This window comes from Mustela nigripes, chromosome 7 (genome assembly GCF_022355385.1).
Source record: "Mustela nigripes isolate SB6536 chromosome 7, MUSNIG.SB6536, whole genome shotgun sequence".
NCBI classification, from domain to species: domain Eukaryota; kingdom Metazoa; phylum Chordata; class Mammalia; order Carnivora; family Mustelidae; genus Mustela; species Mustela nigripes.
This window is the reverse complement of record NC_081563.1, coordinates 49,422,461-49,437,128: the sequence shown is the minus strand read 5'-3', so window position 1 is coordinate 49,437,128 and position 14,668 is coordinate 49,422,461. Positions and strand designations below refer to the sequence as shown.

The following is a 14,668-nucleotide window of genomic DNA, read 5'->3' as shown; positions in this document are numbered from 1 at the left end:
TAGCCCTGAGCTGTGTGTCTTGCTGCTCTTTCTCTGCATCTTCACAACTGGGACCTTTCTGTGATGGTAGAGACCAGAGCCCCTCTTGCATCCCTGCAGGACTTTGATATTGACATCGTGGCCGTGGTGAATGATACAGTTGGGACCATGATGACCTGTGGTTACGATGACCAGAATTGCGAGATAGGTCTCATTGTAGGTGAGTGAGCACACTGGGTGTGGGGGCTGGTGCTGCCTGACGGATGGGGATGTGGGCTGGAGAGGGAGGAGGGCTCCATAGACTGCATGATTCTTTGTACTTCGTGTTAGAAGATGATGGTACAGTCACTGTGGAGGTGAGCCAGAACCTGTGGGTGGGGGTACTTGTGGATGGGATCATGTTGGGGTGCCTCAGGAGCCTGCACTGAGGAATCCCAGCCTCTCGAGGCAGGCTCAGGGTGCTGGAATAAGAGGGAGATGGGGGCTGGGGAGAGGCCAGTGCAGGTGGGTGCTTAGCAGTCCCTTGTCTCGGCCAGGCACGGGCAGCAATGCCTGCTACATGGAAGAGATGCGCCACATTGACATGGTGGAGGGCGACGAGGGGCGGATGTGTATCAACATGGAATGGGGGGCCTTTGGGGACGACGGCGCACTTGATGACTTCCGCACTGAGTTTGATCAGGAGATCGACATGGGCTCCCTGAACCCCGGGAAGCAACTGTGAGCAGCAACCCCTGTGTGCGGTGGGCTTCTGGGGGTGGGCTCAGGAACCGAGCAGGGGGCTGACCAGGGCGGGGGCGGGTGTGGCTATCACTATTGCTTTATAGTTTTATGTCCCCAAAAGGTTGCCAAGGCACCCCCTGGTGCCTTGAGTGGCGTTCCTCACATGTGTCCTCACTATAAATTGCTGAGAGGGCTCTATAATCCAGTAAACAAGTGGGCAAACCAGATTATAGGTAATAATTTGGTTCTGTCCTTCAGAGCCATCATTTTAGAAGGTCATTTCCTGAGTGTTGGCCCTGCTCTCTCCTCCACCCTCAATGTGTCTCTAGAAATAGTTTGTGAGAGACAGAAGAGAAGTCATCTTGGGATGGCCCAGCTTAGGGTCCCGGAAAGCTGTCTCCCTAGCTGCTGCCCCTCCCCCGGCTAGGGACTAGGCTGTGACACTTGGCCTCCTCCACACGGGCTGAGGCTCTGACTCTAGAAGAGCCGCCTGTGAGCTGAGCTGGACCCAGCTGTAGGCAGACTCAAGGCCTCTGGAAAAGCTGGTTTAGGAGCCTCCTCGGCTGCTTCCCTGGACCTGTGGCCCAGCCAGGGTTCCTGGACGGACTGGACCAGGAGGGCCTCCAGTGTTTTGCACCCTGAATGTTATACTCTCCAGCCTGGCCAGACTTGACTTTAGGTACTTTTGATGGTTACAAAACATTATTTCGCTGTCATTATTACACATCAACGTTGGCCCAATGTCCCTATCAAAGATCTTGAAACAGGGATTGCTGTAAGCTCCGAATTACAAAATGTTTTGAGCAATTCAGGCCCCTCTGGTCTTCTCGTTGCTATGACTATTGCAGGAAAGCTTCTGGCATTGATCTCTGCTCAGAGAGGAAAACCCAACTCTATAAGCCAGCTCAGCAATGGGCTGTCTTTTTCTTTACAGGGAGAGAGTCCTTGCTTCTTCTAGGCATGGTTTATTTAAGTCAATAGCTTCTCCCACATGCCGAAGCACAAGTCCCCTTACTTGTAACTTTCAGAGAACACACTGGCTGTGTCCGCCATGGCTGGTGAAAATTTATGGGCTGAAAAGTCATTCACTCAATGTCTGCCTCCAAGAAGGAGGCACCCCCAAGCCATTCAGAGGAGCCGTACGCCCTTCGAAGTGTCTGCAGACAGAATTGCCAGCCCAGCCTTGGCAACACACCGCTGGCTCAGCCTGAGGCAGATCAAGGGCTGAGAGGACATAGACTGTGACGTGTCAGCCATGGTAGCCCTGGAGTCACTGTTGGGCTCCAGGAGAAACCTTAACCCCCCTCTGGATGTATTTCTAGATAAATATTTTCCTAAATGGTGACTGAAACGAAGTTTTGGTTAAGAAACTGGGGAATAGAAGCTTTTGTAACCACTCGCACTTCCAAGCCCCACAGGACCCGTCCCCTGGCTGTTTGGGAGAAGGTGGAGAGGAGAGGCAGACACACGAGTTGCTTACTGGGTAAAGCCCGGTGACCCCCCCGCACCACCTGCCTGTGCTGGTGCTTGGACATTTTACATGCACCCTCTGCTCAAGCAAGTTGGCCAGCTCTACCCTGAGCTCCAGTCCTGACATACCTGGCCTTAGGTCTTGAACGAGTCTCTTCTGGAGGGCCTGGCTTCCTCTCTCGTAGAGTGTACCAGCCGACATCGTAATCCCTTCACCCCATCCCCCTGGGTTTCTTTGCTGAAGCCCAGCCTAGGTAGTGTCCACTGGCCCTGGGGGAGCCTCCTTTCTAGGCCCCATATCCTTAGGTACCAAGAAAGGGCCCTCTTGGCCACAAAGAATGGTGAAGATTCGGTTCTCGGATCACACCCTTTGAGCCAAAAAGACTGGCTTCTAAAGAAAACAGCATCACCTAGTGTTGAAAAAATAAATTAACTGATACAGATAGCTCTCAGCCTGGGGACAGCCTTTCTAGAACTAATGCCTTTCTCTTGTCACCTGCCTGCTCAGAAACTGCCAACGTGTCCCACTCTCAGATTCCCAGGACCATCTGATGTTCAGAACTTCTTCTCGTCTGTCCCAGGCTGCCCTTCTAATCTTGCCCATCACCCCATCCCTGGGTCATTTGCACCTGCTTTTCTAAAAATCCACAAATGACCTTGCAAAGGGAGGCCAGTGTGAGATGTTGCTGGGCCCATGCTGCTAATTGGGCCATATTGGCCCTTTTCTCTTGGATATAAATGTTGAGGCTCCCCGCAATGCCACCCAAGTTAGCACTGCACTGTGCCCCAGTTTCCCTTGTGTGCCTGTTGCCTTCATGGGGAAGTTGGGAGTTCACTGACAACAAGGACTATTCCTTATTGTTTGGTCTGTATCCTTGCAGATTTGAGAAGATGATCAGTGGGATGTACATGGGGGAACTGGTGAGGCTTATCCTGGTAAAGATGGCCAAGGAAGAGCTGCTTTTCGGGGGGAAGCTCAGCCCAGGGCTTCTTGCCACTGGCCAGTTTGAGACCAAAGACGTTTCAGATATTGAAGGGTAAGCTCCCTCTCTGTTCACTGGGTCTCTGGAAGGGCGGATGGGCCGTTGGGGAATGAGGAACAAGAACTGGCCCTTGACCCTTCAGATTTGGGTAGCAAGAGGGTCTTGTGCAACATGGGTCATGGCAGGCCTCTGGCTTGACTTAAACTTTTCAGATAGTCTCTACCCTTCTCTGCTACCCAAGTGGCTCCTGGTGCTGCATGGGTGGGGCTTGGCTTGATGCCAGAGGCTCCCAGCGGGTCCCTTGATGACACATCTACTTTCTTCTGAAGCTCTGACATTTCTTTCTCTGTTGGTGATTCTCCAAAAAGGCTCTGTCCTGACCCCTCCTTCTCTAACAGAAGAATAGGTCTTCGGATGGCCCTGAGATCTACCCATTTAGTTCCAGTAGGTAGAGCAGAGGCCTGCATTTCACAGAGTGGCACGGGTGGGAGTAAGGATAGCCTTGAACCCTGTTTCTCAGTTAACAGTATCCAAAGAGTTGGGCCTGGTTTCCTGTTCTTGAGAATTCCACTCGTCGCTTGAGGAGGCCTCCTTGTTTCAGGGACCAGATGGTGGAGAGGAGGGGACTTTGGTGCTAAAGAGAGCAGTGAAACTGTTCCAGTGACCTCAAGTGGAAACTCTTAAGGGAATTGTGCCTGCTTATTAAACCCCGATGGAATGGAACAGTGCATACTTGTGAGGCATTTAGCTCCCCTGAGAAGATTGCAGAGTTCACGGCAGCAGACACTAGCACAGTCTATAGAGTAGGTTAAAGCAGTGCCTGCTCTGTGGGGAGAGGCGGTGAGCTGACTGCTTCATAGTGAGAGAACGGGGTGGGATCCCCAGTGGCGTGGCTGGTAGCAGGGACAGTGTTTGCTCTATCCCTAGACGAACAAATATAGCTCGTTCTTCATGTCTCTCTCTCTCTTTCTTCCTCTCTCTTTCTCTCTCTCTCTCAACACACACACACACACACACACACACACACACACACACACACAGCTTGGTGTGTGAAGCCATAAGAACAGCGCCTTGTCCTTACATTGTCCTTACATAGTATATACATAAAAAATACTGCTTTTCCCATTGGGAAAAAGAAGCTCCTGAGCACTGTGTGTGTGTATGTGTCTGTGTGTCTGGGAGAAGAGCCTCCTGTTGGTTCTGTTGTGTTTTCCCCTTGTTCTGCCTCCCCATCAGTGGGCGGAGCCACGAACGGGATGTCTGTCCTCTCTGGGCGGTGGTGTTTGCTGGAGCTGAGCAGTTTCCTTGTCGGCTCACAGACCCCCTCCCGCTGGCCCCAGTGGGTCGGACTTGAGCCCATGCACTGTCCTTTTCTTTCCCAGGGAGAAGGATGGCACCCGGAAGGCCCGTGAGGTGCTGGTGCGGCTGGGCCTAGACCCGACACAGGAGGACTGTGTGGCCACTCACCGGATCTGCCAGATCGTGTCCACGCGCTCGGCCAGCCTGTGTGCCGCGACCCTGGCGGCCGTGCTGCGGCGCATCAAGGAGAACAAGGGCGAGGAGCGGCTGCGCTCCACCATTGGGGTGGATGGCTCCGTCTACAAGAAGCACCCGCAGTGAGTCAGCGTGCCCTGGCCCCAGAGCACACCGGGACCCCAACAGGCCTGCGAGAGACCCCAGGGACGCCGTGGCCAGCTCCATTTGGCCTTTTGGGGCCGAGGAGATGGGCCATGGCACTGAGGGGCTTTGCAGAATAAGCTCCCAGCTGGGTGTGTGGGGTTGCGAGGGTAGTTTCCTGGGCAGGGGTGATTTCTGAGGGCTCCCGATGACTGGTGCTCTAACCAGGGCTCTCCTGGCCATGGGGCTCTGTCTGCCACCCTCTTGCTGAGGAGTTCAGGTTTCTCTTACTTGTTTCCTTACTTGTTTGACTCCTCAGTTTCTGGGTGGGCAGTTCAGGTGCTGTGTTCTTTGCTAGAGGGCACTTTGGCTAAGCCTTTCTGGCTGACCTGGGTATTGATTTGATCTCTCTTTTGCGCCCACTTACTATCTCTTTTTCACCGGATATGAGCACCAGTTCATGTGCCTGCATTATCTGAATCGGTTGATGCCAAAGGTCTCACATGGTCTTCTAGTCCAGGGCTTCAGAGACTTGAATGTGCATGTGAATCACCTGGGGCTCTTGTTAAGAGGCAGATTCTGATTCAGGAGTGTCCAGCCTGGGACCCTGTATCTGGGCCTGTAGGGGGTGCTGCTGCCCACAGACCACCCTGGGAATGTGAAGCCCCAGAGACCGTGGCTCAGCACAGCCACGACCTGAGAATTTCTTGCTGGACACACTTGTTGTCTTGAGCTGTTCAGACACCTTGGGGATTGTCGGCAGAAACTGCCCAAAGAGACCAAAGTTTCTTTTCTCCTTTTTCTGTTCTGGGGTTCTCCCAGGCAGCATCTAATGAAAGGAGCACTAGAGCATGAATTGTAGCTGGTCTCAGAATCCCCTGATTTCAGAGGCTGATGTGTTGGGTGGAGGGGCCGTGGTGTGTGGGATGGGAGGTCCTTGTGTGACTGTGTGCACTGGGCTGTTCCCCTTCCCTCAGCCACAGTGGCCCTATATGGCTATCTGAGCTTGAGCGGTGTTGAGTGCGAACTTGGGCAAGTGGGGAGAGGATATTCAGGGCCACCTCTGCTTCTGCGGGTGCCTCCCGGCCTTGGGGCTGAGGTGGTGAGCCCTTTGTATGTACCCTTGACCCTCACGGCGGACCTCCCTCCTCCCCCATCTCTTCCCCTCAGCTTCGCCAAGCGTCTTCACAAGGCAGTGCGGCGCCTGGTGCCAGACTGCGATGTCCGCTTCCTGCGTTCGGAGGATGGTAGCGGCAAGGGGGCAGCCATGGTGACGGCGGTGGCCTACCGGCTGGCTGACCAGCACCGAGCCCGCCAGAAAACGCTGGAGGCTCTGAAGCTGAGCCGTGAGCAGCTGCTGGAGGTCAAGAGGAGGATGAACGTGGAAATGCAGCGCGGTCTGAGCAAGGAGACGCATGCCCTTGCTCCCGTCAAGATGCTGCCCACATACGTGTGTGCCACGCCTGACGGCACAGGTAGGTTATGGGGCTGCCACCCAGCCCATTGCGGTGGCCTTCGTCCTGGTTGGTGTTGATTCCCCGGGAGGGCTCCCTTCGCCGTAGCACTGGGTATTGGGACCAGAATATGTTTCTTTAGCTGCAGTACTAGAAAATTCCAGTGTTCAAGAATTTCAGCCCAGGCGTTCCTCTGCTACAAACTGAAAAATACTTAATAATGATAAACACTTACTAAATGCCTACAGTGGGTCAAACGCTTCTGTGAGCATTTTACACACATAAGTAATTTATTTCATCTTTAACTGTTAGCAGACTCGTAATTAATTTTTGTTAACAAACTAATAACATTTGTCATAAAACTGAGGTACAGAGAAATGAAGAAACCTGATAGTTTCCCACGGCTGGAAAACAGCAGAGCTGGGATTTGAACCCAGGAATTTGGGTTCCAGGGCCAGTTGGCCCATGAGCTCAATTGGGTCCACTGCCAGTTTTTTTGTTTGTTTGTTTGTTTTGTTTTTATTTTTGTTTTTATTTTTTATTTTTTTAAAGATTTTATTTATTTATTTGACAGAGAGAGATGACAAGTAGATGGAGAGAGAGGCAGGCAGAGAGAGAGAGAGGGAAGCAGGCTCCCTGCTGAGCAGAGAGCCCGATATGGGACTTGATCCCAGGACCCTGAGATCGTGACCTGAGCCGAAGGCAGCGGCTTAAACCACTGAGCCACCCAGGCGCCCCTGTTTGTTTTGTTTTTAAATAAAGTTTGACCAATATACAGCTGTGCTGGTTTGTTCACATACTGTTATGACCACTCTGCGCTACTGTGACAACATGTGGTTACAGCAGGGACTGTGCCTCACAATACCTAAAAGGTTTACAGCCCAACACTTCACAGGAAAATACTGCTCACCCATGGTCTGGGTCTGCACATTAAGAAATGGTGGTCTTTTCCCAGTGCAACGAGAGCTAACATTGGGCAGGCCAGCATCACACAGCTGGTGCAGGTGACAGGCAGAGACCAGGCCACGGTGCCTGCTCTACCCTCTCTTGACCCTGTGGGCTTGAGGGAGTGACTCAGCTTAGCTCAGCCAGGTCTCCCTCCTCCGTTTGAGGAAAAGGCAGTGTCTCCTCCTCAGGGCTGCCTCAGGGTTGCTGGAGGAGTGTGCGTGAGGCACGCAGCTCGTTACCTATGATTGCCCAACAGAGGAGGGTTTTCTTGTGTGAAAAGAATTCCCTTCTGTTTCCTTTGAAGAGTTGGCTTCTGCTGTTTCTTCTCTATTCTAGAAGCTAAGAGAAGGTGGCTTTTGATTTAGCATGAATGACACATTTAGATTTTTTTCCCCAAGGTTATTAGAGAGAGAGAGAGCATGTGCATGAGAGAGAACACAAACAGGGAGGAGGGGCTGAGAGAGAGGGAGAAGCAGACTCCGCTGAGCAGGGAGCTTGATGCGGGGCTTGATCTCAGGACCCTGGGATCATGACCCGAGCCGAAGGCAGACACTTAATCAACTGAGCCACCCAGGTGCCCCTAGATATTTTTTTGAGTATACTGTATCACAGATCACAATCTCCAGTGTCCTGTGGAGCTAGCTCACTGTGACATCTGGGGCCACCTGACCTCATCTGAGGATCACTACGGAGGCAGCAGGATCTCATCCCAGGGATCTTATTTTCTTTCCTGTTCGGTGGAACACACAGTCCATCTCCCCTGAGTGGGTTGGGGCTGACAGGAGAGGTCTGTGTTAGGGAAAAGGGCCTTAGACCATCCCTTTCTGTGGTGTTGACATACTGACGCTCCAGCCCGTCACCCTCCTGGGTTTGTTTATTTTTCAGAGAAAGGTGACTTCCTGGCTTTGGACCTCGGGGGCACCAATTTCCGGGTCCTGCTGGTGCGTGTGAGGAATGGAAAGCGGCGCGGCGTGGAGATGCACAACAAGATCTACTCTATCCCGCAGGAGGTCATGCACGGCACAGGGGACGAGGTGAGACTAGGCGTGTGTCCCCTCGGGGAGGGGACCCCAGTGGATACCCATTCTCGCCCCGGAGGACAGTGCTTCCTCTCAGCCATGGTCCCAGGGAAGGGCAGGGGGCCTGGGGCTCTGGCCTGGTCTCCCCCGCCCCTAGGTTTGTGCCTGAGCGTGAGTTTGTCCCCATTGGAGCCCCGGGCTCACGGCCAGGCGCTGTGGGGGGGGCCAGCCTACCCTGGCTGGGGCCCCTCCCTCACTGCCTCACTTGTCCCTGCAGCTCTTCGACCACATTGTCCAGTGCATCGCCGACTTCCTGGAATACATGGGCATGAAGGGCGTGTCCTTGCCTCTGGGTTTCACCTTCTCCTTCCCCTGCCAGCAGAACAGCCTGGATGAGGTAACAGAGTCTCCCGGGGCGCCGGCCTCTGGGCTTTATTGACTCTAGCCCAGCCTGGGTTTGGAACTGGGGAGAAGGTTGAGTTGAGAGGAGGCAAAGACGGGCATGAGCCAGCAGTCATGGTAGCCGGCCTCATGGTGGGCTTGGAGATTACTTAGGGCACAGTCTTCGGGGAAATGAAGATGGTGCTTACCAAAATACAGAGGACAAACGTTTTTACAGCATTTGACGCCAGGCATGGTGCTAGGCTCCCTATGTGTGTCACCTCATTTAACGCTCACGGCAACCATATAAGGTAGGTAGGTGTTTGCATGCCCATCTTGCAGGAAGGAAAACAGTCTACAGAGATGCCAGGTGTCTTGCCCTAGATCAGAAGGCTTGGGAGTGGCCAAGCCAGGATTTCAGTTCTGGTGCCTGATCCCCGAGTCTGTGTTCTCAGGGAAGCTCACCAGCTCCTGCAAGATATTTTCATTCACCTCCTGGCGTTCAGATGCCGCGGTGTTTTTCTTGTCGTAGCTTTGCTTTTCATGCCTTTTCCACCAGCCTTGCGTGAGTGAAGCAGGCAGGCTGAGAGCTGTGCGCTCTGCTGTTCTGGTCACGGTGTGTTGAGAACAGAGGGGAGCTGAGTACTGTGCTTGGGCTTGTTCTGGGCGGACAGTTGGTGTACGAGATGTTAGGAGACTGTTGTCTAAGCAGTTGTTTCCCTTCTCGATTGGTCCTGTAGAACAGGAGCGTGCACACATGTTTACACATGCACAGAGTGGCCAGGGTCCACAAGGCCTGGTCCCTGCTTTAGGGGCTGAGGCACGAACTGTGCTGACGGCAAGTAAGCAAGGGTGGGAAGGCGTGAGCTGCTGGTGGGAACGGGGCAGCGACGGGGGGCCAGAGCTCCGAGGATACGCATTGTGATGTTAACGTGAGCACATACCCGGTGAGCATGGAGACTTGGATCGTCTTCCAAGTCCAAAGGAGTGGATGGGGAAGAAGGGCAGGTAGGCCTGGCCATGTGCAGGAGAGGACGGAGGTGGGAAACGTCCCAGGTACAGGGAGCTTGGTCCAGTGGAGAAGAAAAGCCAGCATTTGGTGTAGGGTTTTAGAATAGGGCCTCCATGTTGCTCAGCTGAGTTTTGTAAGTGCTTCCTCCTCTTCCCCTCAGCTTAATTCATCGTGTGCCCCATCTGCTGAAGGCTTTGGGGGTGTCCGACAATGAAAAATCTTGCCTAATGTAGTATTTCCCAACACCTGTGTCATCGTGTGTCTGCTGTCCCTAAGGCAGTGTTGGTTTTCACTTTCTTGTTCTTGACTGGTTTTATTGAGCTGGTAACATGCAAGCCATAGAGATTTAAGGAGTCCAGCACCACAAAAAGTTTAGTTAGCATCTGCCATCCCCTATAGAGACAAAACAAGAAAAAAAAAAAAGAATTAAAAAGTGGGCCTTTTTTTTTTTCTTATAAGAACTTTAAGGATCTTCTCTTTCACAGTTTTCAAATATATTGTATAGGAATGTTTCTGTTTGCCTCAGTTTACCAAAGGGAACATAGAGATACATACTTACGTGATACTTAGTGAAACATTGCTTATTATAATGAAAACATTAGGAACAAACCCAGTTGTTCGACACTTGGAAAATAGTTAACAAATTCCGAGCCATCCACTGTCTCGTATCAATAACTAGTTTTTTGTTGTTGTTGTTGTTGTTGTTTTTAAGAAAATTCAATGATGGGGGCGCCTGGGTGGTTCAGTGGGTTAAGCCTCTGCCTTGGGCTCAGGTCATGATCTCAGGGTCTTGGGATCGAGTCCCGCATTGGGCTCTCTGCCCAGCAGGGAGCCTGCTTCCTCCTCTCTCTTTGCCTGCCTCTCTGCCTACTTGTGATCTCTCTCTGCCAAATAAATAAATAAAATCTTAAAAAAAAAAAAGAAATTTCAATGATGGGGGAAAAAAATTGATGGTAAGACCCAAATTTTTTAAGAATAAGTTGGTCTCTACAATATAAAAACCCACAAAAACTGCAATTCATAAAACTTTTCCTACTGAAATATTTTTAAATAAACATGCCTTCCTTTTCATGCTAACATGTATGTATTTTGAAGTATTTATCAGGTGACCCAAGAACACCTTCACTGTTTTACCCGAATGATAAGATTCTGGGTCATTGTATCAGGTTTCATTCCATATGTTCTAAGTTTCTGTAGGGAGCATGTATATATTTTAACATTATAAAAATTAAGAGCAGATAAAGTGGGAGCTGGGTTCTCTCTGTCATTCCATCTGTCTGTAAGCTGGGTTCTGCTCTGCTAAGATACCCTGTTGAGTGGGAAATCAGCAGGTGCCACGGCCCAGAGACCTCAAGCTGCCTTAACCACCTGGTGGCCTGGGGCGTGTCTCCCCGCAGCAGAGGCCTCTGCGTGTGTTACTATAAAGGACCACCTGACATAATGTCATTTGATCATTCTGTAAACTTGAAAGTGCCAAATACAGAATTTCATTAGGGACACGGAGCTAACCTGTGGGCAAGACAGTCAGGTGGAGATGAGCACACAGTCACTAGGGTGTAAGTATGCAAAGCCGGACATGGCTGCGATGGACGTTAGCTTGTTTTCCAAAAGTCCTGGGATTGGAGCACAGTGTGACACAGCCAGGCTGACTTGTGGTTCCAAACTCGCCTGGGCTGTAAAATGCCAAGGTCGTGGTGAGGCCAGGCAAGGCTTGGAGAAACCCAGATGTGGGTGGATAGTGAGCCTCCAGCCCGCTTATGGATTCTGGCCTTGCAGGAAGGGCCCCAGGAACCCTGAGTGCCTCTTTCCTGATGGGCTGCAGCGGTAGAGAGGGACCAGGGGACAATACACAAGTCAGTTCTCCCACATGTAAAACCACCACGTATCCATCTGTTCCACAGAGGGCCCTGCGACACAGCGGACGGCCACATTAGAGATGAGTGGCTTACCGTGGTCTGTGAGGAGAGGAGAGCACGTCCCTCCCTGGGGTGGTGTGAAGCCTGGCTGTCACTCAGCTAGGGTCAGGGCACTCATTCATGCCCGGGGAGTTTGACAATTAAGAAACATACTCTGACTTCTGATGTAAGTATAGGACAATGACAGAGCAAACTGCTTTTCCAGTGAAAGAAACAGGTATAGAGCTTGGCTCCATGGCTGGGGCAGTGGTGTGGTGCTTAGGGCTCATGGAATTGGGGTACCTGGGCCTTACCCTTGGCTTTGGGCCTTGGGCAGCTTACCCCAGAGCTGTAGTTGCCTAGAAAAGGGGCCTCATGATGACATTTCACCACTTTGCTGTGAGGAGTAAATGATGGAATGCGTGCCTGGCAGGTGCGCCGTTGCGTGTGGGGGAGACCGTTGGTCACTGAAGGGGGGACCGTACTACTTGGTGGTGAGGTTGGGAACCGGGGACACAGCCAGGCTGCGGGGAAGGCTCACATGTCCTCTGATAGCCTCCTCTATGGTCCTGTGTGATTTTCTTTCTTTTTTTTTTTTTAGAGCATCCTCCTCAAGTGGACTAAAGGCTTCAAGGCATCGGGCTGCGAGGGTGAGGACGTGGTCACGCTGCTGAAGGAGGCCATCCACCGGCGAGAGGTGGGACAGGCGCAGGACGAGGCCCAGAATGACTTTGTTCAGAAAGTGGGGAGACGCTGGGAGCAGGCGTGTGGGTTAGGGGGAGAGTGAACGTGATCCTTCAGTGATGATTGAGTGTCCCCTGTGTGTCAGGCCTTGCTCTTGGCACTGGGGACTCAGGAATGACCACAACAAACTCTTGAGCTATAAACAAACCCATGAGCTAATGTCAGGTGCTGTCGCACCGGGACAAGAAAGGAAGTCGGGTGAGGACAGGGTGAGTGGTCTGGAGAAGGGCACTCTTAATAGCACAACCGGGGAACCTCCCTGAGGAGGTGACACTTGAGCCCCTAGGGGGCACGAATGAAAAGAGAGAACGAGCCATGCTGTATAAAGTACACTTCATATACACACAAATTTCCCTTGCGAGCGTCTGAAGGAAAATGTTGGGGTTCGTTTGCCCCCTCAGGAGTTTGACCTGGACGTGGTTGCTGTGGTGAATGACACGGTTGGGACGATGATGACCTGTGGCTATGAGGACCCTCACTGCGAAGTCGGCCTCATCGTAGGTAAGGACCTGGCTCGGGACCCACAGGCTCGCGTGGAAGGAGGACGGTGCCGGCTGAGGGGCTGACGCGTTTGTGATCGGCAGGCACGGGCAGCAACGCCTGCTACATGGAGGAGATGCGGAACGTGGAGCTGGTGGAGGGGGAAGAGGGCCGCATGTGTGTCAACATGGAGTGGGGGGCCTTCGGGGACAACGGATGCCTCGACGACTTCCGCACGGAATTTGATGTGGCCGTGGATGAGCTCTCCCTCAACCCCGGCAGACAGAGGTGGGTGCCCCAGGGCGTGTGGGTCCTGGTACATGTCTGTGAGGGGCTGGGAGTAAGCACTGGAAGGTAGTGAGCCCAGAAGATGGGAACGATCCCAGGGAACCCCACGGGCCTCAGGCAGGCGCTGTGGCCAGTGTTGCCAAAGGCCACGGGTCAGTGTGTGCAGACAGCAGCTGTCCTGCCCAAGCCAATCAAGCAGCACGTCCTTTCCCGCCCAAGGGATCCAGCATGCCTTCTCCTTGCTAATGCCCAGGGCGCCTCCCTCTCCCCTCCGTAACCTCCGTGAATGTTACTGGCATTGCAGGTTCGAGAAAATGATCAGCGGAATGTACCTGGGTGAGATTGTCCGAAACATCCTCATCGACTTCACCAAGCGTGGGCTCCTCTTCCGTGGCCGCATCTCAGAACGACTCAAGACAAGAGGGATCTTTGAGACCAAGTTCCTGTCTCAGATTGAGAGGTGAGAATTAGGGCTCAGGGTTGGGTGGGACCTCTGTCCTCCCTTTCCTGGGACAGCAAGCCGAAGGGTTTCCAGACCCCAAGTAAGACCAGGGATATGGCTTCTATTACAGGTCAGTTTGGTTGCAGACAGCCATACTGTACTGTTTATTGAGTAACGCATGGATAGTTGGCATTTTAAGCATGAGAAATCCTGCTGAGTTGCCAGGAGTCCTTGCAAAGTAGTATTGTTGGGTTTTAGGCCAACTCTCAAAGGTGGGAAGATAACCTGTGCACTGGCAATAAATTGGGAATGCACAGAGGATGTGGCCTGTTCGTGCCTGGCAGGAGGGTGCTTCTGACCATGGCCTCGGTGATGGGAGAAGCAGGGCCGAGTGAGGGCTGGCGTGCCTGGCGGTCAGAAATCAGGCTGTGCGGTGGCTTTTTAGAACATAGGCTCCCTCCTCGCGGCCAGTAATGGCAGCAGGTCCACTGCAAATTAGAACAGGGCCTCTCGGAGCCCTTCACATATGACTGCTGTGCATCACTCTCTGGTGCGTGGGAAAGCAGGAGGCAGGCGGGCGGCCGGGTTGGGGGCCATAGTGCTTCTGCACCAGTGAAGAGAAGGCATATGTTCACGTCTGTGTGTCCGTTTGCGTGCAGGGGGCCGATTCCCAAGACAGTTCCCTTGATAGAATAACAAGTATATTCTTACAATTTGATTCATGTCTTGTTTCATGAAGAGTGTGTGCGAGTTGCCATCAGACCCCCCCTGGGAGGGGGAGTAGAGCTGGAGTGAGGATCTGTGCTGGGAGGTAGGGGGTGCCTGTCCTCTTGACCCGGGAACAACGTGGAGGAGATGGGTAGGAAAGAGCTTTGCAGCTGAAAATACCAACTGCCGGCATCCGCACTACCTTTATTCTTGCCGAACAAGTGGAACACTAGACGGTGACTTTCCCTAGACTGTTCTCTTGAGTACCAGCTGTGGAGAGCAGTGCCGTGCCTCACGTGGGCCAGGTGGAAATAGGAGCTGTGTCTTGGCATTGCTGTCACACCCAGGGGATCCAGTGGGATGAGCGTTGGTTTCTGGACCAACTTCAAGAACAGGAGGCACCTGGTGGGGGCCGCTGCCAGGCCAGACCCCTGGCGTGTGGGCTGCCAGCCACTCATGTATGTGACTGACCGCTCGCTGTACTCCCCCCCCCCCCCCCCCCCCCCCCCCCCCCCCCCCCCCCCC

The 14,668-nt window shown here is 52.9% G+C and overlaps 1 protein-coding gene across 1 annotated transcript in view; it reads left to right on the top strand.

Annotated features, from left to right (window-relative positions):
• HK2 (hexokinase 2) overlaps positions 1 to 14,668 on the top strand; it is a 61,073-nt gene that overhangs the window by 41,675 nt on the left and 4,730 nt on the right. The window contains exons 6-16 of the mRNA XM_059405736.1: positions 100 to 199; positions 516 to 699; positions 3,054 to 3,209; positions 4,538 to 4,771; positions 5,943 to 6,247; positions 8,060 to 8,208; positions 8,471 to 8,590; positions 12,083 to 12,178; positions 12,627 to 12,726; positions 12,810 to 12,993; positions 13,298 to 13,453. Coding sequence (XP_059261719.1) covers positions 100 to 199; positions 516 to 699; positions 3,054 to 3,209; positions 4,538 to 4,771; positions 5,943 to 6,247; positions 8,060 to 8,208; positions 8,471 to 8,590; positions 12,083 to 12,178; positions 12,627 to 12,726; positions 12,810 to 12,993; positions 13,298 to 13,453 — 1,784 coding nt within the window. The remainder of the gene's footprint in view (positions 1 to 99; positions 200 to 515; positions 700 to 3,053; positions 3,210 to 4,537; positions 4,772 to 5,942; positions 6,248 to 8,059; positions 8,209 to 8,470; positions 8,591 to 12,082; positions 12,179 to 12,626; positions 12,727 to 12,809; positions 12,994 to 13,297; positions 13,454 to 14,668) is intronic.